Source organism: Pongo abelii, chromosome 19 (assembly GCF_028885655.2).
Source record: "Pongo abelii isolate AG06213 chromosome 19, NHGRI_mPonAbe1-v2.0_pri, whole genome shotgun sequence".
NCBI classification, from domain to species: domain Eukaryota; kingdom Metazoa; phylum Chordata; class Mammalia; order Primates; family Hominidae; genus Pongo; species Pongo abelii.
In genome coordinates this window covers 43,095,183-43,117,361 of record NC_072004.2, presented here as the reverse complement: position 1 = coordinate 43,117,361, position 22,179 = coordinate 43,095,183, and the positions used below count along the sequence as shown (strand labels likewise).

The 22,179-nt window shown below is 52.1% G+C and overlaps 2 protein-coding genes and 1 long non-coding RNA gene across 5 annotated transcripts in view; 2 read left to right on the top strand and 1 right to left on the bottom strand.

The window, feature by feature from the left end:
* Positions 1 to 22,179, bottom strand: part of PIPOX (pipecolic acid and sarcosine oxidase) — a 107,312-nt gene that overhangs the window by 38,078 nt on the left and 47,055 nt on the right. The gene's annotated exons all lie outside the window — the stretch shown is intronic.
* On the top strand, positions 6,828 to 12,485 carry LOC129051319 (uncharacterized). Its single transcript, XR_008515483.2, has 3 exons — positions 6,828 to 7,131; positions 9,588 to 9,696; positions 11,739 to 12,485. It is a non-coding gene; the product is annotated as an uncharacterized LOC129051319 (long non-coding RNA).
* The window catches only part of SEZ6 (seizure related 6 homolog), a 51,088-nt gene continuing 42,391 nt past the window's right edge, over positions 13,483 to 22,179 (top strand). For 2 of the 3 annotated variants that reach the window (XM_024234866.3, XM_024234865.3), the window contains exon 1: positions 13,483 to 13,701. In XM_024234866.3, coding sequence (XP_024090634.3) covers positions 13,647 to 13,701 — 55 coding nt within the window. In that variant the 5' untranslated portion in view covers positions 13,483 to 13,646. The remainder of the gene's footprint in view (positions 13,702 to 22,179) is intronic. The other variant, XM_054536568.2, reaches the window with a different exon arrangement.

The following is a 22,179-nucleotide window of genomic DNA, read 5'->3' as shown; positions in this document are numbered from 1 at the left end:
GGAGACGGGGGCTGGAGGGAGAGTTCAGTGAACAACCTTTTATACCCTTATTATTTGAACCATGTACAGGTATTACCTATTCAAAAAATAAACGTTACGAAAAACAAAGCCATACACATCAGGGGTCAGCTTGTCTCTCAGTAGCTTTCAGGAAGTGGAAGCCACAGGGGCCCAGCTGCACTGAAGCCCCATCTGAAATCCCTCCAGAGAGAGAGAGCACACTGCCTCTCTAATAACCTATTCTAGAGACAAGCTAATGAGTCAGGAAGTCCTTCCCAGTAGCTAATCCCATTCCCTCCTGCTACAATTTAAGCTTCTCTCTTCATGTTCTGTGTTTGATGGGTGAAAGGGCTGATAGATAATTCTCTGCAGAGAGCTGGGGGTAGAGGACAGCCACTGTATGGACAGGAGAGAATGAAGGGCAGTCCCAGCCCTCTGGAGCCCACAGGCCTAGGTTTGAATTCACTTCTGTCACTTGATCACTGTATGGTGTTGTATGTCACTCTCCCCACTGCGCTTCCACTTCCTGTGATCCCCGCCTCCCTTGGGAGGCTATTAAGTGCTGGGCCTGGTGAACAGGCATCTACTTTCCATGGGAGCCCACAGGTCCATTGCTGCCCAAGATGGACAGAGACCCCCTGCACAATCCTGGGTCATCTGCCCACCCCTCCCCAGATCTATGGCTCTCCCAGCTGCGACGCCCAACCCCACCTCCCACCTGGAGCAGCCGGATACAGCCTCCCTATGGCCAGACGCAGCTTTGCTCATTTGGCACCTAAATTGTCATGCCCTGAATCCAGAACAGGTTCAAGGTAGCTGGTGGCTGAGAGATAGTGTTGGAGCCAGAAATCACCAGGTGATCACTTCTGAGCTCCTGAGAAGCCCGTGACCTAAGACACCTAAGAGTGAGGCAGCCCTTTATGTGCTGGCCCAGGGCTTGAGGAAAGCACTTGAGCGGCTGCTTTGGGGCTGGGGGTGAGAGAGGGGTTCAAGCCAGGAGAACTCCCAGCCCCCATCACCATCTGACCAACCCCCCCTTTATCTATTTTGTATCCTTGCCATCTTCACAAAGTGTCTTTTGATTAAAGAGTTTCTTATCCGGCCAGGCGCGGTGGCTCATGCCTGTAATCCCAGCACTTTGGGAGGCCGAGGCAGGCAGATTACGAGGTCAGGAGTTCAAGACCAGCCTGGCCAGCATAGTGAAACTCCATCCCTACTAAAAATACAAAAATAAGCCAGGCGTGGTGGCACACGCCCGTAGTCCCAGCTACTCGGGAGGCTAAGGCAGGAGAATCGCTTGACTTTGGGAGGTGGAGGTTGCAGTGAGATCACGCCACTACACTCCAACCTGGGCGACAGAGCGAGACTCCATCTCAAAAAAAAAAAAGAGTTTCTTAGCTAAAACATATTTGAAATGCCCTGACCTCAGCCATTCAGAACTGGGCACCCAAGGCATGGGGTTTCAGAAAGAGCAGGGACAAGAGGGAGAAAGAAGCCAATGCCTACTGAGGACCCACTTTATGCCAGGCACTTCCCATGCAATTTTCCCTCTTAATCCTCACAACCTGTGGTTTGGGTAATATTATCCCCACAGTATGGACAGGATGACAGAAGTTCCAAGGGGTTAATAGACTTGCCCACGTGTATTCAACAAATAAGTTGTAGTTGGGCTAGAATTTGGACCCAGATCTGCTGACTTCAAAGCCACATCTCCTAACACACTGCTGCCTGTCCCAGCCCCTCACCTCACCATCTAGCTCTCTTAATGTGATGGGGTGCAAGTGGGGTGGTACAGAGCTGGAGCGTGGGAAGGAGGCCAGCTCAACCTCTTGACCCTCTCTTTCCTCAACATCCTCTACTCAGTACCTGAAGTATTGAGATGAAAATTCAAGGAACAATTGCTGATTGTAAGAATTCATGAGAAAGGCTCCCCTTCCCTGGGAGCCTAGAGGAAATGCACTGGCTTCTCCTCTCAGAATCTGCTTCCTCGTCTCTAAAGTAGGAATTACTTAACCAGGTAATATCTAGGCAGGGGGAGAGTATGGGCACCTCTGATGTCATCTTTAGGAGAGTGTGGTGGCTGAAGCTTAGGCACAGAAGTCTAATACACATGAGTTCAAATCCAGGCTCTACCACTTACAAGCTGTGTGACTCAGGACAAGTTACTTAACCTCTCTGAGCTTTGTTTTCCTTCCCTGCAAAATGTGGATCATTGCCACTGATCTCTTTGGGCTGTTACAAAGGTTAAGAAGATGACGTGTATAAACTACTTAGCATAGTGCCTGGGCACCCAATACATGACATGTATTGGGTGTCATGTAGGCACCCAATACATGACTACATCTGTCCTGATGAGTTTTTTGTTGCCCTGCCAGACAAACTCAATCTCCCAGACCAAAAAGGGCAGTTGTCCTGGTGCCTGAGATAGGCAGCCTACCTCTGCAGCTTCCTGATTTGGGAGGCAGCCCAGAAAGGCCTCCAGGCTTGGTTTTTTGCAAAGGGCAGCGGAAAATCGAAGCTGAAGCCAGCAAAACAAGGATCCCAGCAGTGGATCTGAGTCAGCTGCTTCTGGGTCTGGGGGTTCAAGAGTCTTCCTCAGAGTAACATAGCTTCATGGTTACCCTGTCCTCCCCGTAGCTGCCCCCTTGGCCTGAGTCCTCTGCGGGCCCTGGGCACCTGTGTGCACACAGCATCAGCTGGGAAAGAGGGGTGCTCCAGTGAGTAGAGGAAGCTGGGTCTCAGCCACGCGGAAATTAAAACCAGCTTGCCCAGCACTGAGTTACCATGTCGCCTGAAATCAGATTGATTTCTTGGGCTTGTTGTGACGGCAGTGTTGCAATTGATTCGTCTGGATGGCGGGGAGTTTATCTATTCAGAGCTGTCTGTCACTGATCTGAATAAGCTGCTAAAATAGCCCAAATACCTGGCGAGGGAGAGGTCGCCACCAACCTCGGCTCAATATTAATTATAATAATGAACAGGCATGAGGAGGTTGGTTCATTGCTTGCCCAGCAGGGCTGGCCTCTATGAGGTTTGGTGTTTAATATTCATTTCATGTCAACAATGTGCAAAGAGCGAGTAGACTCTCCTAAGCTGAGAGAAGTTTGCAAGGGCAATGATGTTGATCTGTGCTTCCATGGGACTAAGAAGGAGCCAGTGCTGCTGAAACAGAAAAGGTTTAGGTTAGACCTCAAGAAGAACTTCCTAATAACCGACAGTGGATGGACATAGAATATCTAATTCACTTATTAGCCTGGACAAGTTACTGCTCCTCCTTGACTCAGCTTCCTCCTCTGCCTGGCCAACCATCTCTACAAAAAATACAAATATAGGCCGGGTGCGGTGGCTCACGCCTGTAATCCCAGCACTTTGGGAGGCCGAGGCAGGCAAATCACGAGGTCAGGAGATCGAGACCATCTTGGCTAACATGGTGAAACCCTGTCTCTACTAAAAATACAAAAAATTAGCTGGGTGCGGTGGCAGGCGCCTGTAGTCCCAGCTACTCGGGAGGCTGAGGCAGGAGAATGGCATGAACCCAGGAGGCAGAGCTTGCAGTGAGCCGAGACAGTGCCACTGCAGTCCGGCCTGGGCAAAAGAGCAAGACTCCGTCTCAAAAAAAAAAAAAAAAAAAAAAAAAAAATCAGCTGGGTGTGGTGGTGCATGCCTATAGTCCCAGCTACTTGGAAGGCTGAGATGGGAGGATCACCTGAGCACGGGGAGGTTGAGGCTACAGTGAGCCATGATTGTGCCACTATACTCCAGCCTGGATAACAGAGTGAGACCCTGTCTCAAATAATAATAATAATAATAATAATAATAATAATACTTACTTCTTGGAGCTGCTGCTACTGCTGCTCCTGGCCAAATAGCAAGAAAAGGAAAAACAAAACAACAAAACTGGCAGGCTCTTCTGGGTTGTTGGTTCAGGGAGCAACAAAGGGGTCCCACTTCAGGTGACAAATCACCCTTCTCAGCCTTGGTACAGAGCGAGCATTCCATCAATGGGGCTTTTGTAATAATTATTGATTCTGTGGATATTTATTGAGCCCCTGCTATATGCCTGAACCTGAAGAAAAACTATTGAACAAGCCATGATCCCCAGCCTTTAAGGAGATGAATTCTGGGGTTACTATGGGAGCTAGGGCACCCTTCTCACCGGAGGCTCTCAGGAATAAGGGTGAGCCCTGTCTCTGGGAGACAGCTTAGAAAGTGCTCCTGGAGGCAGGCAGATGGATGTGAAGACCTCATGCGGTAGCTGCATGGGGTTGTTTGAGGCATAATTATCCAGCAGAAGACCCTACTAAACATCAGTCAAGAAGAGCCCCTCCAGAATATTGTTCTTTCAGAAAGGGGAAGATCCTTCTCTCGATGGGTCTCGCAAAAATGTGGTCAGACTTGGGGTTCAAGTCTGCAAGAAGCCAAGAGTGACCAATTGACTCCCCTGCCCCTAAAGACACCAACTGAAATTGCAGCAAGAAACATGGAGGTTAAATGAGATTTGGAAAGCAGTGAAGGAGACCGTGATGAAGAGATTCCCCTGTCTGTCTGCAAGCCTGGTCAGCTGCCTTCCTTGTGACATTCCTTTCTCTGTTCCTACAAAGCTCTCCTCTCTCTCCCCTTTGGCTGCTGGTGGAGACCCCCACGGCCAGCCTTAAGAGAAACATCAGAAGAAAGTTAATAGCGAAACGCTCTGGCGGATCTAATTGATTTTTTTCCTATTGGTTCCCTAATATAGGCAACACTGTTCCTGCCGCTTTTCTGGGCTGGAGATTATGTCATAAATAAAGAGATTTGCTCCCTATTTCCATGTGCTTATCTTTAATAAGTTAAGAACTCAACAAGCTTTAGGAGGACTTGAAATAAGCAAGAGATCCGGTGGTGGCTTCGGCTGTGGCGGTGGCTTTATTTCAACAAAGGGGGAGGCAGATTGCTGAGGCGGGTGGAAGAGAATTTCCATTCTTTGAGTTGCACTGGGCCTGGGCTCAGCTGGGAGAAGAGAGGGGCAAGTGGGAGAGCTGGGGGAGGAAATTCGTGGTGGCAGATATAGTAAAATGGATGGACCCAGCCCATGGGGCTGCGGGTAATTTGGGAGTTAAGAACATAGGTTCTAGAGCCAGGTAGCCTGGGTTCAAATCCGAGCTCCATCATTGTTTACTAGTTGTGTGACTTTGGGCAAATTACTTAGCCTCTCTGTTTCCACATTTTAAAAATGGATAATATCTAGCTCATAGGTTGTTGTGAGGATCAAAATGTAAAGTGCTTAGAACAGAGCCTGGCACAGAATATGCACAGAATATATGTTAGCCAGTATATTATTAAGACATCCTCTAACTCAGTTTACCTTAACTGTTGCTGAGCTTGTGCCATGTGTCAGGCCCTGGTCTGGGCTTCATAGATGACTTCAAGGAGCACCCAGCCCCTGTGACTGGTATGAGCTGGGTGTCCACACTAGGGGGAATCCAGAAAGTGAGTGGTCACCCCTTTCGGGGAGAGACTCCCGTCCTATGACCCTCTCTTGAGGTTCACCCACTCTCCAGTTCTGGACACCCCACAGATTAACTCACATTTCCTGAAAACTGACAGTGAACACAAACTGTGCAGCGCGTGCAGAAACAGCCTCACTCAAGTTTAAGTACCGTGCACCTCATGTGTGCCAAGCTCTGCTATTTATTTGCAGGGTCTCATTTAGTCCTAATCAACCCTATGAAGACAACAGTATTGCTATCTCCCATTTTACAGTTAAGGAAACCAAGAAACAGAAAGGTGATTTGCTCAAAGGCTTACAGCTAGCAAATAGCAGAGTGAGGATTTGAATCCAGGTCCATTGACTTCCCCTGCTCTAAACATTGCCCTGTAGCCCTCATCCTGCACTTACAGTGCACTTACAATTGCAAGCACTAATAAGGCACATATAATATGCAAGATCCTAGGCGTAAGGGCTGAGGGGGTAGAAAAAGAAATAGAAGCAAGTACAAGTAGATAGAAACAAGCACCTACTATGGGCCAAGCTCTCCAACAGGTTATCTCACTGAATACTTTTCTGAAAGGCAAGTGGCATCATTTTCCTTTCATAGGTTAAGAAATGGAGGTTCCAAAACTTGCCCAAGGCAAACATTAGGCTGGGATGATTTGAAGTCAGGCCTGCCTCTGAAGTCTAGCCAATGCTCAGGATGACCCTCAATCCTCAGCTTCTTCTTTTTTTTTTCTTTTTTCTTTCTTTTTTTTTTTTTGAGAGAGTCTTGCTCTTTCACCCAGGCTGGAGTACAGTGGCACAATCTTGGCTCACCACAACCTCCGCCTCTCAGGTTCAAGTCATTATCCTGCCTCGGCCTCCTGAGTAGCTGAGACTACAGGCATGCACTACCACACCCAGCTAATTTTTGTATTTTTAGTAGAGACAGGGTTTTGCCATGTTGGCCAGGCTGGTCTCGAACTCCTGACCTCAGGTGATCCACCCACCTTGGACTTCCAAAGTACTGGGATTACAGGCATGAGCCACCGCGCCTGGCCTCCCTCAGTTTCTTGATGAGCAGTTTCCCTTTCTAGCAGGCCTTGCTCTTGCCTACCCTGAATGTGGCCCTACTGCAGATGGGCTGAGAAGAGGAGTCCTCCCCCGGACAGGCCTTGCGTGGCCTCCCCCTTTCCCAGGAGAGGATCTCTATCCCAGGCTTCCATTTTGTATTCTTCCTTTCTCTTGCAGGCCATTGTCTGGACCCACATATTCTGTTGCTTTAAGGACTGGTGACCTCACAATCAGTTGCCATAGAGACCATTGTGATGTCACAAATAGAGGACAAGTAGTTCAAGGAGGATTCGGGGAGGGAATATGCTAGAATTAAGGGACATTGGGAATTTCTGTCCTATTTTCATGCCCAGAAAAGGAAGTGGCTAGAAGTGTATCCAAGCTTGGGTTCTGATGTCTAAGGGAGACTTGACCATGCTCTCATATCACTTCCCCTGGGTTCTCCTGAGACTGTGATGCCTCTAAGGCCCAAATAAAGGGTCAATGAGAATGAACATCAGAAACACTCCCCGCCACTCTGGGGCTATAAGAAGCGGGCTGCTTTTGTAGCAGGAAGGAATAGTATTAGATGCCAGGAGGATCTGTGTGAATGGAAGATCTCCCCGGAGGTAATGAAGGACACTTGCCTTGGGAAGCTTGAAGCATGGGAGACTTGGCAGCTAGGGCTTCCAGAGCCTTGTTTAAGTACCTTGTGGAGATAAACATTACAGCGTGTTGGGGCTGTTTCCCTTCCCCAATCTGGGTGCTCCTTGAGGGCTCTCCCTCTCCAGTAGCTAGTTCAGGTCCTGGCATACACACAGTGCTCAATAAGTGCTCACTCATTCAGTAAATGAATGAGTGGGTGATGAATGAATTGGGACATAGTAGGGTGAAGGATGAATGAATAAATGGACAGACGGATGGGCAGGTAGGGCTCCTAGAGATTTTGTACCAGCCACTAAGCTTTGCTACACCCCAGCTCTCTAGCTACATCCCACACCACAACTCTTGTTTGCTGCCATCCAGCCACACTAACCATCTCTTAGTCCTGTCTACCCATGTACATGCTGTTCCCTCTGCATGGAACGCACTTCTCTTCCTCTTCAATTAAATAACTCATCCGCATCTCCCTGTAGCCTCCTGATGCCCACCTGCCAGGGGCAGCCCACAGGATGCACCCGGGGCCTCTTCCCTCTTTCTCAGGAACTCACCCCACTTGGTGACTCACTCTGTCATCACGTGGCCATCAACCTGGCACCAGGTTCCCAGCCCCAGAGCAGCACTGTAAACCCAATGCCTCTGTACAGATGTATTTTATGTAAGTTCAAGCACTAGAAATATTGAGTTCAGAGGATTTTATTTCTAGAGCCTTCTATATTTCTCTGGGATTATCACCTGTCTTTGTTCCCTCCCTCTCTTGGTTATTATCTTTGGACCCTTTCCAAGCCAAGCTGCCTTGATTGCTTGGGATGACAAAGGCCCCCACCATCCTCCCATAGTGTCTCTGGGTCTGGTGAGAGTGACCTTGGGGGACCTTTTCTTATTCCTTCAGCATAACCCTGCAGCATAACCCTGACACAATGCCAGGCAGCCTTGGCTTTTAGGAGCTGGCTTCACTGAGAGACTAAGTGTCAGGGAACATGAAGGGGATGGTGAAAGTGGAGGCCTCATGCCCCCCAGTTGCAGAAGGCTATGCTTAGAATAAGCTCTGGGGTACAGAGGGGATGGAGAAGGCCAGCTGTTCTCTTTCCCACACCATGCCAACCTAGACTGACACCAAATTAATAGCATTCAAATGAGATGCAAAGCATTATGCAAATCTAGAGGAGAAAGCCACTCTTACCAGGCTGTTGGAAGGCCAGCACCTTGAGTCCTTTATGGAGGACCCCACGGGCTTCTTTCAACTTCAACCCCTGAACCTTCAGCACCAGCTGGTGTGAAGAATCCAATGAGACTGGTGCAGCCTTCTCCCTGATCATCTGAGCCAGAGCTCACTCTGGCCTCACCCCACCACAGGTACTCAGGGCCTCCTGAAATGATACAGAGGCAGCCACGGAAGGTAGCACAACCTCCCTCTGGATGCCAGAATTCCGGCTCCCCACTCATCAGCAGTGTATGCAAAGTAGATGCAGGGTTTTTTTGCATCTATTTAACTGTCCATTAAAATGGCCCCTCGCCCATCACCTCTGCACAGGCTCAGGCTTCCAAATTGCCAACCCCCGCTGCCTGCAAGCACCATGTGGTTCCTGCGCCTGGTAATTGCTGTGGTGTTTGTTGAGCTGTATTTGCATTTGATTGTCATTTAACTTTCCATCTTTTTCCTTCAATCAAACCAGAGATTGGGCTTTTGCAATTGATTATTCATTTTATTTTCATCCCCTTGATGGTTTTCAAAGAGTTTTCTTTATTAGTGCCACAAATTTGAACCCTGGGACTTCTCCTGCCACATGATGGGGGAAAGCCTCCTCCCATCCATCCCAGAGCTCCTATGTGAAAATAATCTAGCCAGCATTGTACATCTTAAGTCCTATCCCCAGTCTCCCTGTTTCAGCACCTGCCTCATTTCTGCCCAGCCGGTGGCATTAAACATTTATGGAGCTGTGGAGGATCAAAGGCCTCGGCTGGGGGTGGTGGGCAGGCTGGAGGCCTCTGTTTGGAGATGGAAAGTAGCTCACATCAAACCACTTTCTGCTGCTGTCTCCATCTACCCTGAGCTCTTCCTACAGCCAATCTGGTCCAGCTCCTGGAGCAGGAGCAAATGCCTGGAGCCCGGACTCTCCACTTATCAGAGCAGGGCCCTCCTCTCGCCCCTAAATTCAATGGGTTGACTTTGGGTAATGCAGAGAGCCCTGGCTGGAGCACTGGCATCCCTGACTGTTCCAGGCACTGCAAGGTCTGGAAGCCTGCTCCACGAAATGGGTTGAGGTAAGCAGGCAGCTCTGTACCCCTGGGAACCTCTGGAGTGAGGTGGCAGCCCCTGCCCTTGCCTCCCTGAAACACCAAAACCACTTTGGCTCCACAAAAGATATAGTTCTGGTTTGAAAGCTGTCTTAGAAGAGAGTAATTTTCTCCTCCTCTCGCGCAGAAAGCAAGTGTCATCTCAGCAGAGACTTCAAAATAAGTCACCAATGTGCCTGTGATCCTACAGATTGATGGGCTGTTTGGAACTGGGGAAGTAAAGCTGGCTTCTCCAGGTATGGGGGCTCTATGTATGTCTGGCTTTGTCTGGGCAGGGGTTAGGGTGTCTGGGATTGAAGAGCCCCTTCTTCCCTCTCTCTGGTCTCTCAAACCTAATTCAGTCACTGTAGCTCAGACACACACCCCACCCCCTGGCTTCTGAGTCAGCAGTGAACCCCACAGTTCCTACCACTTGCCATAGTGCTTGAAAACATACCTTAATGATGCCAGATTGCTCTGTTTCAGTGCAAATATTTTCGTGATGGGGTAATCCCTTCAGTGTAGCCACCAAGGATGTCCTTCAGCTCAGGCGACCACCAAGCCTTTCACAGCTAGGCCCCAGACTACTCTAGCCCTTTCTCCTACTTCCCAGCAGGGACTCTGCTCCAGCAGAACCAGTCTTCTCATTGACCCCAGACTAGCATGCACTTTCCACCGCTGTGCATAAACCACACCCCCCCACTTTGAATGTCTTCCCTCTCCCTCTCCATTGAATCATAAAACTTATTTGGGCTAGGGGCAGTGGTTCATGCCTGTAACCCCAGTCCTTTGGAAGGCCAAGGTGGGAGGATCACTTGAGCCCAGGAGTTTGAGACCAGCCTGGACTACATACAGAGACCTCATCTCTACAAAAAAGTAAAAAATTAGCTGGGCATGTTAGCACACACCTGTGGTCCCAGTTATTCAGGAGGCTGAGATGGGAGAATCACTTCAGCCCAGGAAGTCGAGGCGGCAGTGAGCCCTGATCACACCACTGCATCCCAGCCTGGGTGACAGAGTGAGAACCTGTCTCAAAAATTAATTAATTAATTTTTAAAAACATATTCAATTTGGTTTCACCCATCCATTGTATGAAGATTTCACTGACCTTGCCTCACCCCCAAAAGAAACAATTGCCCTCTTCTTCATTATCTCACAGCACTCATTTGACACCAATGACTGGCCTTGGGCTTTAGACACTCCTCATCCCTGTTGTTTATTCACAGATATTTATTGAACATCTACTATGTGACAGCCACTGAGCTAGATTGTGGGTAGATGAGACAGACATGGTCTGTGCCTTTGCAAAGTCAACAACTAGTAGAGCAGACAGACAATTAAGCAAGCAGTTACACAGACAGGGGAAGCCCAGGGTTCTCTGGGAGTAAAAAGCCAGGTGGGGGATGCAAAGAACAGAAGTGAGAGCAGTGAGGGGAGCCTTGCAAATCCACCCAGACTGCCACTTTGAAAGGTGCCTATGAATTGAGTAGACTATAAGCCTGCCAGCCCTTTATACAGCTGATTGTCCCCTTGGGCATTTTATTGTTCTCAATTTGTAGGTAATATCGAGGTCTGGTTAGGACGAGCCCCTTGGAGGGCATGACAGAGGGCACCTGACAGAAGCTCTGCTGTTTCCCAGTTTGGCCCAGGCTCTGCCTCAACCTGCCTAGGAACCCACTGCATAAAGGCTATGTTGACCGCCTTTAGGAGGGAGGGACAGCCCCGGTGCATTGTCATGCCCATCATGCAGTACAAGCCCATCTTCTGAGCTCAGGATACAGTGCTGTATTCTGGGACCTGTAGTCTCCATTGGACCCTCTAGATTAGCTCAGGCCATGGGGAAGGTGATGTGGCAAGTTCCAGGATGGCTTCTCTCCCCCTCCTTTATGTGCATAGTGCCCAGCCCATCAAGGAGCCCTGTTGCTAAGAGAGTCAGACAAGCCTGCCACCAACCTCCAAATCCCCATGAATCATCCTGGCAATACAAGGTTCATCCCTAGGTCATGACTCACTCCCCTTGCCCAAGCTGCCTAGCCATGAGGGACCAGGAATACTAGAGGAGCCCAGGAATACTTTCAAGGAGGAAAAGAGGAATCTCATGACATTTGCCAGCATTTCCCTAAACTTCCCCGGCCACACAACCTTCTACCTCTGTGTCTCTTCCCTTCCTCTGTTGGCAACTCTCTTTCTGCCTCACCTCTTGCACCTTCCTTCCTGGCTTCCTCTCCTCAACCCTGATTCTTTCATCAACTCCTCCTTCTTCCTGCCATCCTTCTGCTGCTGCCCTCTTTTTCCTCAGCTTCTCAAAACAACTGTCCAGAAATCCCAGCGTCTTCCTAATTCCACACGCCATCTGCCTGCTGCCTGGGATTCTTTACAGCAGTCATCACAGCTCCCCAGAGCCCACAAGAAGAGGGTCTGGAGAGAATCCAACCAGCAGAGTTGGGAGACTCTGGTCAAGAGGACCAAAACACTCTTTAAGGAACTTGAGCAGAAATTTCACCACCTGCTTGCAGGATGAGGCCAGGAAGGACACTGGACAATGACTGGAGTCTGGAAGCTTTGGAGAGCAGCCAAGTTCATGTAAAAAGAAACTAAACAAGAAACTGCCCTTCTCCCAGGGGCAATAGGGAGTTCAGCCTTCCTATTCCTCTACAGGGAATAATAACATTAGCCATAGGATCCTGTACCATTGTACCCATTAAAGCTCTTCAAGTGAGCCCATCCATGAGCCCTTGCCTTTAAAGAGCAGCCTCAGGATGGCACAGCTGTGACTGCCCCCTTGCTGCCCTGTGACTCACTGGGACTCCTCAGCCCAAGCAGGGCGCTGGAAAGTTATTTTTCCATGCCTTTAATAGTACAGGCTACACCCCTGGGCCTCCTTCAAGTCTCTATCTAAAACAGCCCTAGGGCACAGTGGCTCACGCCTGTAATCCCAGCACTTTGGGAGGCCGAGGTGGGAGGATCTCTTGAGGCCAGGAGTTCAAGACCAGTCTGGGCAACATAATGAGACCTTATCTCTACAAAAAATTTAAAAATTAGCCAGGCTTGGGGGTGCATGCCTGTAGTTCTAGCTACTCGAGAGGCTGAAGTGGGAGGATCTCTTGAGCCCAGGAGTTTGAGTGAGCTATTAATATAATTGTGCCACTGCATTTCCAGCCTGAGCAACAGAGACCCTGTCTCTAAAAACAGTAAGAAAATAAAATGAAATAAAATAAAATAACAGCTCTAGGAAACCCTCTCTCATGCCTATCCCATTTTCTCCACCAATTCCAGAAACCTGGGCAGAGATGGCATGAAGGGTCTGTATAGACCGTCATTGTGGCTTCTCTAGTCCTGCAGAGGGGCCAAGGCAGAGTCCTGGAGATCCAGGGCTACGTGGGGACCCAGGATACTACCTTCAGCTGCCCACAGCTTGGCCCAGGTTGCCTCCTGCCAAGTGAAGAATGTCTCCCCAGGATGCGAGTGCCACTGGCTTTTAACTATAATATCAGGATAATTAAGCTTTTCTGTGAGCACAGTTTGCTGCTGATGCAGCTGCCTGGAGCCCTGGCATTTATTGAGCGCAAAGTAATAATTTATTGTCCTTTGTAAGCTCAAAAGCCATCTTCATTATCGGCCCAAGACGGAACTGCCACAAGGGCACGCGGGCCTCACCAGCTGCCTCACTCTCGGATGTCTTCCCAGGTCACCCTTGACGCCCTCAGGTACCAGGATTGGGTGGAGAGGGGTGGGGAAGGTGTTGCTCTTTCTCATGGAGAATCAGAAGGCTACAGTGAGCTATTAATTGAGGTTCCTTGGCAGGCTGCTAACAGGAAAGAGGGTGGCATGCTTGGCTGGGCGTGGGCAGCGCAGAAGGGCAGGGGCCGTGTGACCACATGACACCAACCATATGAGTAGGGCAGTCGCGGTGGAGCGGGAGCCTGGGCTCCTGCCCCTGGGTCTCTGCGCCTTTGCATGAGACTTTACGGTAAGCCGCTCCTCCCGCGCCCCCGCCCCCAGCCCCGCGCGGCGATCCCCGGCGCCGACGCCAGGCGCTGGCCGTGGTGCTGATTCTGTCAGGCGCTGGCGGCGGCAGCGGCGGTGACGGCTGCGGCCCCGCTCCCTCTCCCCGGCCGGACCCCGCTCTGCCCCCGCGCCCAAACCCCACCAAGCCCCCCGCCCTCCCGCCGCGGTCCCAGCCCAGGGCGCGGCCGCAACCAGCACCATGCGCCCGGCAGCCCTGCTGCTCCTGCCTTCGCTGCTGGCGCTCCTGGCTCACGGTAAGGAACCCCGGCGTCCGGCGGCAGGACGGGGGCGGGAGCGGGGCCCCAGGGGTGGGAAGGGAGACCCGGTGCCCAGCTTCGGGCATCTGGCTGCCCAGTCCAAACACCGCGCCCCGCCGGCTGCGCTGCCCCCGGCGCCGGCCAAGCCGGGCGGGGCGCGGGCTTCGCGGGCGGGAAGCTGCCGCGGCTCCCGCCATTCGCGCCCGGCCGAGACCTCGCCTTTAATCATCTCCCCAGATCTAATGGGATTTCTCTGATGCAATTCATCACGCCACCCACTCCCCGCACACACGCGCTCACCCGCGCGCTACCTCGCCACACTCTAAGCGTCTCAGGGCGCCGGGGCGCGTGCCGGGGGGCTCGAGGCAATGAGTCCGGACGGTCCAGCTGGCGGCCCGCGGTCCCGCTTCCCCTGACGCCCGCCAAACTTCGCTCGACTTTGCCGCCGGTTCCAGGGCCTCTCATGTTCTTACTGAGGGGAGACGGGGCCGGATGGCGGCCGGACCCGGGGTTGAGACCTCGCTCACCTCCCCATGCCCTGGCGCTGCCACGCCGGAGTCGGGACCTAGAGCACAATTCTAGAGAGAAACTCCAAGGGCCTGAACCCCCTATCTGGCTCCTGGCTCTGCCCTCGGCTGCAGCAGCGGAGGTCCTGGGATAGAGACTCTGTCCTCCTCAAAGTCCTTTCCTTGCACACACACACACACACACACACACACACACCCCAACCACTGCCCCGAGCTCTGTCTCCCTACCGGCCTGCCTTCCTGCCTGGCCCTGGTCCACTCCCCACTTGCGAGGCAGATTCGTCTCTGGAGGACCGGTTCCCCATACCCTGAGAATCTCCGCGCCCCCTCTAGGAGTCTGGTCCCCAACTTCATCGGTCTCGGGTGGAGGGAAGCTTGGCCGTGGTGTGAGCGGCAAGGGAGTGTTGGGGAGAGGATAGGGGTTCCGTGCCTCGGGGAAGAGTCTTGTCTGGACCTGCCGTCCTGGCTCAAACAAGCTCTCATGGAAGCTACTGGCACCCACGTCCTTCTCCCGCTGCAGTAGGCTGGTAGGGTCGGCAAAACCGCACTTGGAGTTGAGACCTGCCATCCCTTGCCATATGGTTTGAAGCGCCTGATGTGGAGAAGTGTGAGGGTGGGAGTTTCTAACCTCCCTGCTCGATCTTTCCAGGCCGCTGCCGAGGTCAAGGCAGGGCGGCCAGGGAGAGGCTGGGCCCCTGGACGGCAGTTTTCTTCATCCAGGAAGAAAAACTGTGGCCCCAGAGACGCAGAAGCCTTTTTCTGAGCCTCTAGCTCCACTTGCACACAGCCCAGTGTCCTCACCCCGCCACCGGGCTGCCCATGCTGGATCCTCCGGCAGCACCCAGAACTTGAAACCGTGTGCTCACGTTCTGGGGAGAGGGGAAGAGTCCGGCAAGCCCCACCCCAGGGACGAAGACCGGGGAGGAGAAGCCTGAATCCCTGCCTAGCTGCCTGGGGATGTCCCTAGGAATTCCGAACCTGTCTTGGGTCCTGACGGGTCCTGGCGCTGGACAGCTCCGTTAGGGCGCAGGGCCTGTGTCTGTCCCCTGGCAGTTAGTCAAGGCCTTGTATGTGAGTTTGTGGGTCTGAATGTGAAAGTAATCAGGGTCCTGCATGCCTAGAGGAGCCAGTCCCAGTGTGTCTGCACTTCAGGTGGTCAGAATCTTGGGTGAGGGGTCAGCAGTGAATGGGTGTGAGGACTGTGTGAGGCCACTAGTGTGTGGGGGCAGCCCCAGCCAGAGAGCTCCCTGCAGGGCTGGAGTGAGACTGTGGGAATCCAGGAGGAAGACTGGTGTGGCCAGGAGTCCGACCAGCCCTGATGGGCATGTGGGTGTGAGTGTTAGGAGGAATCTGCTCACTCTGTGGCCTCAAGTCTGTGTGTCCCTGGGCAGTGTCCCATCCTGACTATCAGGATCTCCTGTGCCCCTGGGGGCACCTGCCCATGGGATATGTGGGGTAGGAGTCTGGCTGTTGGGAAAGACCTTTATTTTCACTCCCCAAGGGAGACGAAGAAGCAGCCCCGAAGTGCCAAGCCTGAGGGTGAGAGGGCTGGGATGTCAGAGCTGGGTGGCCAGAGGCTCCTCTCTCCTCGGCTGGGCTGGAGGTCCCAGCCATTGGGATAGTGAGTCATCTCAGTGGGGAGCAGCGCATTTGGCCATCCCAGGGTTCCTGGGCACTTTAGCTTTGTGAAGGCGAGCCTAAAGTAGCAAAGGCCCGGGCTATGAGCCTTTTCGGCCGGAGGGGTGCATCCCTCAGCCTTTCAGCCCTGCCACCTCTCTGATGAGGCCCTCAGAGCTTTGCTCATAGGCAGGATGCAGACTGCAGGATGTAGCCAGGCACGGCCCAGATGCCTTGGAAGGCCTGATATGCCGAGGCTGCAGAGGTAGGGCAAAATCGTGCTGGGCCTGGCCCAAGCTCACAGGCTCAGTCCCTTATTCCCTTCTGCAGCCTCCAAGTCTTGATTGGCATCAGGCATCAGGGGTGCCTTGGGCCACGGGGTATCTTCCCCAGCTGTGTGGGGTGCCTGGGCCATCCAGCCACAGTGGAGGAAGAAGGCGGTGTGGAAGGGGCTGTGTGTGCCGAGCCTGCTGTGTCAGTTTAATAATTTTTAATGAGCAATTACCTTTAGTCATTCTCCTAATTTCTGGATATCAATAAAGTTAATTAAACTCTGCATGTGTGAATGTGGCCTAGGGAGATTATGAAGGTGGAAGCCGCTGAGACTGGGGTAAGGTTGGGTCTCGGGAATGGAGGCTGCCTCCATGGCTATGTGACCTTGGACCTGCTGCTCCACCTCTCTGAGCTCCACTTCAGAATGTGGTGATAGAGGGGGCCTGGGGATGGCTAGTCTGGGTTGCTCACTCTGCCAAGAACTGAGGGATGATGTCTGGAAGGAAAGGTCTGGAGGAGAAAAGAGAGGAAGGACGACTCAGCTTCCAGGAGCCCTAGTGCTGCAATGGTTAACAAACTAGGGCTGCCTTAACCTAAAATGGTAATTGCTGCTTCCTGCAGACTCCTTGGTAGGTGCTGGATTCTAACAGCACATCCCTGAGTCTGGGGGCTGCTGCCCTGAGTCTGGGGGAAGTGCTGCCTGGCACTTCCGGATCAGGAAGTGGTACTGGGGACAAGGCCCCATGGGAGACAGTCCAGATTCTGTTCAGAACCCCAGAGGTTGACATGGCAGGCAGGAGCACACCCCCGCCCACCGGCCCCAGGCTTCTGAGGAGGCTGGAGGACCCAGAGACTGCCATGGACAGGAGAAGCCTGAGTTGGCTTTTTGCTCCTCATAGGTCTAAGCTTGGCAGGCCCTGGCGGCCATCCCAGCCTCCTCAGCAGGGTGGCAGCTTAAAATGCCTTGGGGACACCGTGGGGCACTAATGGAGAGCAAGGAGACACAAGGGCTGGGCTTAATTAGAAACTGAGCTTCCATTCCCCACCAGTACTACCATGCCTGCCTAAATATGGGGAGCATATCAGAAAGCCTGCTTCCTTAGCCCCTCCATCCATCCAGTTCCAGGCCCTCCAGCTTCCTGTGCTCCTTGTCCCCACCTATCCTAGCCCTATTAAGCCCCATCTGCCAGGCTGGGGTCAGCTCAGGAATGCTGTGCCCCCACCTGGGCAGAGCTGTCATGGCTCAGCACTCCACCAACCCCACCCCTACCGCCACCAAAAAAAAAAAAAGAAGAAGAAAGAGGGTGCAGAAAAGGGCCTATTAGGCAGGGGTTACATTAGTGAAGGGACTTCTCAGCCCAGGTGGTTAAGAGCCCAGGCTCCCATGTGATCTCATGTATACCCCTGTCCTCTCTGGACCTCCACTTTCTGGAGTCTTCAAAGGAAGTTGCCATGCCTTATAGCACAGGAGAGCCTCAAAGTTCTTGTCAAGTCATGCAGATTTCTGGGTCCCCAGCTTACTGGCCTATTCTCAGGGAGGAGGAGCCAGGTTCTATACGGAAGAGGTTCTATACGGAAGAGGTTTCCGGCGGAGACTATGCTGCCAGCACTGGTCTGCAGCTGGGTGTTAGGAAGCAGGCACTAGGAGGTCTCCAAGACCAATTCTAACAGGAAGTGGCAATTCCAGGAAGCCGACCCACCCAGCCAGGCCAAAGGAGTTTTAGCTTCAGTTTTCCAAATTAGCCAAGTCAAATGAACCAAGTTCTCAATAGCTTCTGGGCTCTTACCAGCCTTTCTGCCTGAATTCCTTTCCCCTCCTGGACCAATCTGGCTCACTCTACCTCATGCTTCAAGTATTAGCTTAGCTGACACTTCCTGTAATTCTTCAGTACATATTTAAGGGGCATCTACTATGTGGTTCCTCAGGGGAGCCAGGCCTGTCCTCCAGCCTGGGTCAGAGGACTCTTCTGTGTTCTCACCATCCCTTGGCTTCCCCCATCCAGGTCCCCATCTTGCTGGGTCACAAGTCCCTGGTTGCTTGATGCTCCAGCAGCAAAACTAAACTCAACAAAGATGATCCCAAGTCTGTTTTGTTCACCCACTATGTCTTGGGGAAGCTCTAGAATTCTTGCTCGGGAGAAGTTTAGGGTCAGCTGCTTGGTTAGGAAGGGGAGGCGGGCCTATGGCAGCTGGGACTGAATCTTGAAGCTGAGTTTGCGTAGCAAGCATGCTATTTTTACATAGATTGTATGTTAGAATTTTTTTCCTTTCCTAACAGTTGGCCAATTATCCCAACTGTAAATTACAGCCTTTACTTCGTTTTTTCCTTCTACAAATTAAGCTGTCACGCCATCAGCCTGAGGTGGCTCGGGGGTAGGGTGCTGATGGCCATTCTGAATGGGCTAAAGCCTCTCCCCAGTCACCCCTTAGTGCCACCACTGCTTGTGTCCCCAGTGGCACAAAGCCTAGCACATGGCAGACATTAAATACATGTTGAATAAATTAATGAGAGTTGCACAGGTGGATATTGGCAGAGGTAAAGCCCAGAATTCCTGACCCCCCCCCCATAACAGCCACCCTAAGCACCCACCCACTACCCCTAATGACTGAGAGGGATGCCTCGAATGGACTTGGCTGGCACTAAGAGGTAAGGGAAGGATGAATCCATGTCATCTGGCTCCATAGCCCCCTCATCCATCTCCCAGCTTCAGACACTCTCACATAGCTTGCAGGGACCAACATGAATTTTTGGGAGCAGCTCTGAGCCTACATGCCCTTTAATGGAGAGGTGGAGGCCTAAGAATCATCCAGAACCACAATAGTTCAGGTCTACAGCTCCTAAAAGAGCAGGCCCTGGGGTATATCTACCCATCCATCCATCATTCATTCACTCATTCATTCCATAGACATATATTGAGGCGTGAGGCCTGGCCCAGAATCCCTAGGGACCCAGCCTTCACTGGTCAAGCTTTTCACATGACTTTTCTATTTAGTACTCACAGTAAGATATTAGTTGTTCCCATTTTACACATGGAAAAACTGAGTTTTGAAGAGATTAAGTCACTTACCCTCAGGCTGCACAGCCAGTAAGTAGTAAGGCTGCTCCAAAGTGTCTGCCCATTTCACAAAACCTGGCTTCAGCTAGCACTGTGTCCACTTTCCCAGCATAGGGGAGAGCTTCACTACAGGCAGATGGGAACCCAGGAGAGTATCACTATCCAAATAATAGCAACAACAATAATAGCAAACATTTATATGGTACCAACTATGTGCCAGGCACTGTACGAAGTGCTTTGTATACATTAGCTCATTTAGTTCTCTTATCATCTCTGTGAGATAGAAGTTACTATCTGCATTTTATTAATCAAGTTGAAACCCACGTTGTCAGACAGACCCAAGACATAAACAGCCCCTCACTTTCTTCTAGCACATTTCTGGTGATGATAGGTGCTTCTCAGTCATTAGTGGCAAAGGAATAAAACATCCTTTCCAATATTTGGAGGTCAGGAAAGAACAAGAGGCTGGGAATCAGGTGAACTATGGTCCCTGAAGTCTTGGGCCAGAGCAGAGTGATGTGGGGTGGCTCTTATTCTTCAATCCTTTGAGGGCTTTGTGAATGAGAGGACCAGTCACTCCTGTCCTGGCATCCTGGGCTTCCCTACCTCTCCCCTTCAGCCTCCACTGAGGCCCAGCCCCCAGATGGGAAGGCCCAACCCTGCCCCAGCTTCCTTCCACCTGCCTACCTGCTGCCCAAACCACCAGACCTGTGGGGGGAGGATCGATGCTGCAGCCGCAGGCAGAGTGTTGTTGGCCATTGATTGTTGGGATTTCTCCGCGGGCTCTGGAGCAAACAAACCTGCGGCTTCTCCAACAACAATCCACAAACCTGCCGATTCTCCAACAACAATCCGGGTCTCCGGGTCTCAGGCTGCAGAGCCTGCAGGCTTGCTGGCAGGCAGTCTGGCAGGAAGGGAGGGGGTGGGGTGGGAAGTCCTGGCTGGGCCCATCTGCAACAAGGGGCTCTGCCAGGAGATGAGCAGGGACTGAATGAAGGGGGGCAGTGGGGAGATGCCATGAGGATGCTAGGGTGAATCCTAGACCCTGTGCATGCCCTGTTTCACTCATCCCCTACAGTTTTGCTCAGCCATTTTTTCATACCTGGAATGCTATCCTGGGTCCTTCTGCTTATTTCAATTCTCCCATCCCCTCTTTTCCTGATCACCCAGCCCAGATGACTCTCTCTGTTTCCCAAACACCAACAGAACTTAGCCTGTCCCTCCTCCATCCATCCATCCATCTATTCTCCATTCAGCAACCCTCTATTCAACAGCTACCAGGTGCTTTGATCGGCAGGAATACAACATAGTCCCTCCCCTTAAGGAACTCAGTTTAGAGGAGAGCTGCCTTTTTAATAAGCTCAGTTGTGACTACCTCGCCAGTTAGATTTTAATAGAAAGAGATACAGATGAAATGACAAACAGCACCTATATGATCCAACTACTCTGGCCTCCAGAAGGACAGGAGACTCCTGGCCAGGGACTGCTCAAGGCCTCAGTTTCTCACTTGTAGCAAAAGAGTTTGCCTCTAGGTCTGTGAGGACCCAGCAAGCCTCTGGGGTCCCTGGGCCAATCCATGATGGGTGCCCTTCATCACAACCCTTCCTATCTGTGGCAGGTCAGGTGTGCTCCTGAAGAGCAGGTACAGGACTTCTCTTGCCACTGGACAGCTCTGGCTATTGGAAGACCCTCCTCTCAAGGGGTGGGGGGGACTTCTGGTTTCTTCCCAGTCACCACCCCCCTGATTTCCTTTGATCCTGATGCTGTTCCATTAAAGAGCTGGAAAAAGGACAGGCATCATGAATTTGTGGTGGGGAAAGAAGGGGGAGACTCGCTGCTTGGATTCTGCAGCACCAAATCGCATGTGCTGCAGAATCTCTCCTCACCATGCCGTCCTTCCCATGCCCTCCCTCCCTACCCCTGGGTCCCCAGGGCCCAGCCAGAACCTTGACACTGTGGCATCAACCTTGGCATCTCTCTGTCTCTCCATCCCCCCTCCCAACAGGCTCTTCTTTCTACCCTCAAGCCCCTCCCTCTAACTGGTCATGAGTCTGGGAGGACAGAACTTGGGGTTACTGTGAAAAGTGCCTAAACCACTGAGCGCCCCCCATGCTCATGTGCATGCTGGTTTAACCCTTTTTGTCATGGCTCCTTGTTACAGACACCAAAGCGGACCCTTCTCCCCCCAACTTCCAGCCCCATCCCTCCTCCCTCCCCATAGCTTCTCCTTCCCTCCCTCCCTCCCTCCCTCCCTCCCTCCCAGCTCAGCAGCTGAGTGCCAACTCCTTTGTCCCCCAGGCAGCCACCTGCTGAGTGTCTGGCCTGGGTCCCACCAGCCAGCAGGTGCCTAAGGAGTCCCAGAGCCTGGGGTTGGGGGCAGGGAGGCATCAGGCAGTGTGGGGAGCCAAGTTGTGCTCAAGGAGGAGGGGGGAGTCCTAAAGGAAGAACATAAGAGGAAGAAGGCTGGTCAGGGAGTCAGGACTGTAGGGTTTACACCCAGTGCTGGGTTTTGCTGGCTGTGTGACCTTGGGCAAGTTGTGTCACACCCCTGTGCCTCAGTTTCCTTGAGAATTCATGATGCCTGTCCCTGCCCCACCTCTTTTGTAGAGCAGCATGAAGATCAAAGGATCGGGATGGGGGGGTGGTGACTGGGAAAAAACCACAAGGCCCCTTGAGAGGAGCCCCTCCAACAGCCAGAGCTGTCCATCACCAGGAGAGGCTGATTTGTCAGGCATCTTTGGAGGGGCTGAATCATACAACCCAGGAGTCCAGAGCTGGACCGCTGAGGCAGCGGTGGCGGTGACTGCCAGCTGGTTTGGGTCTTTCCAAGAAGGTGAGACTAGCAATGCAGAGAGACCAAGGTCAGGGTGCTTCTAAGGCCTTCACCCTGGCTTGCTGCTCTGATGGACATTGTCTTAGGCATCATTTACGTCTAGCAAAGAGATATGCTGGTGATTTGAAACGTCTGGTCCAGCAGCTGACAGGCGCCCTCCTGTCATGAA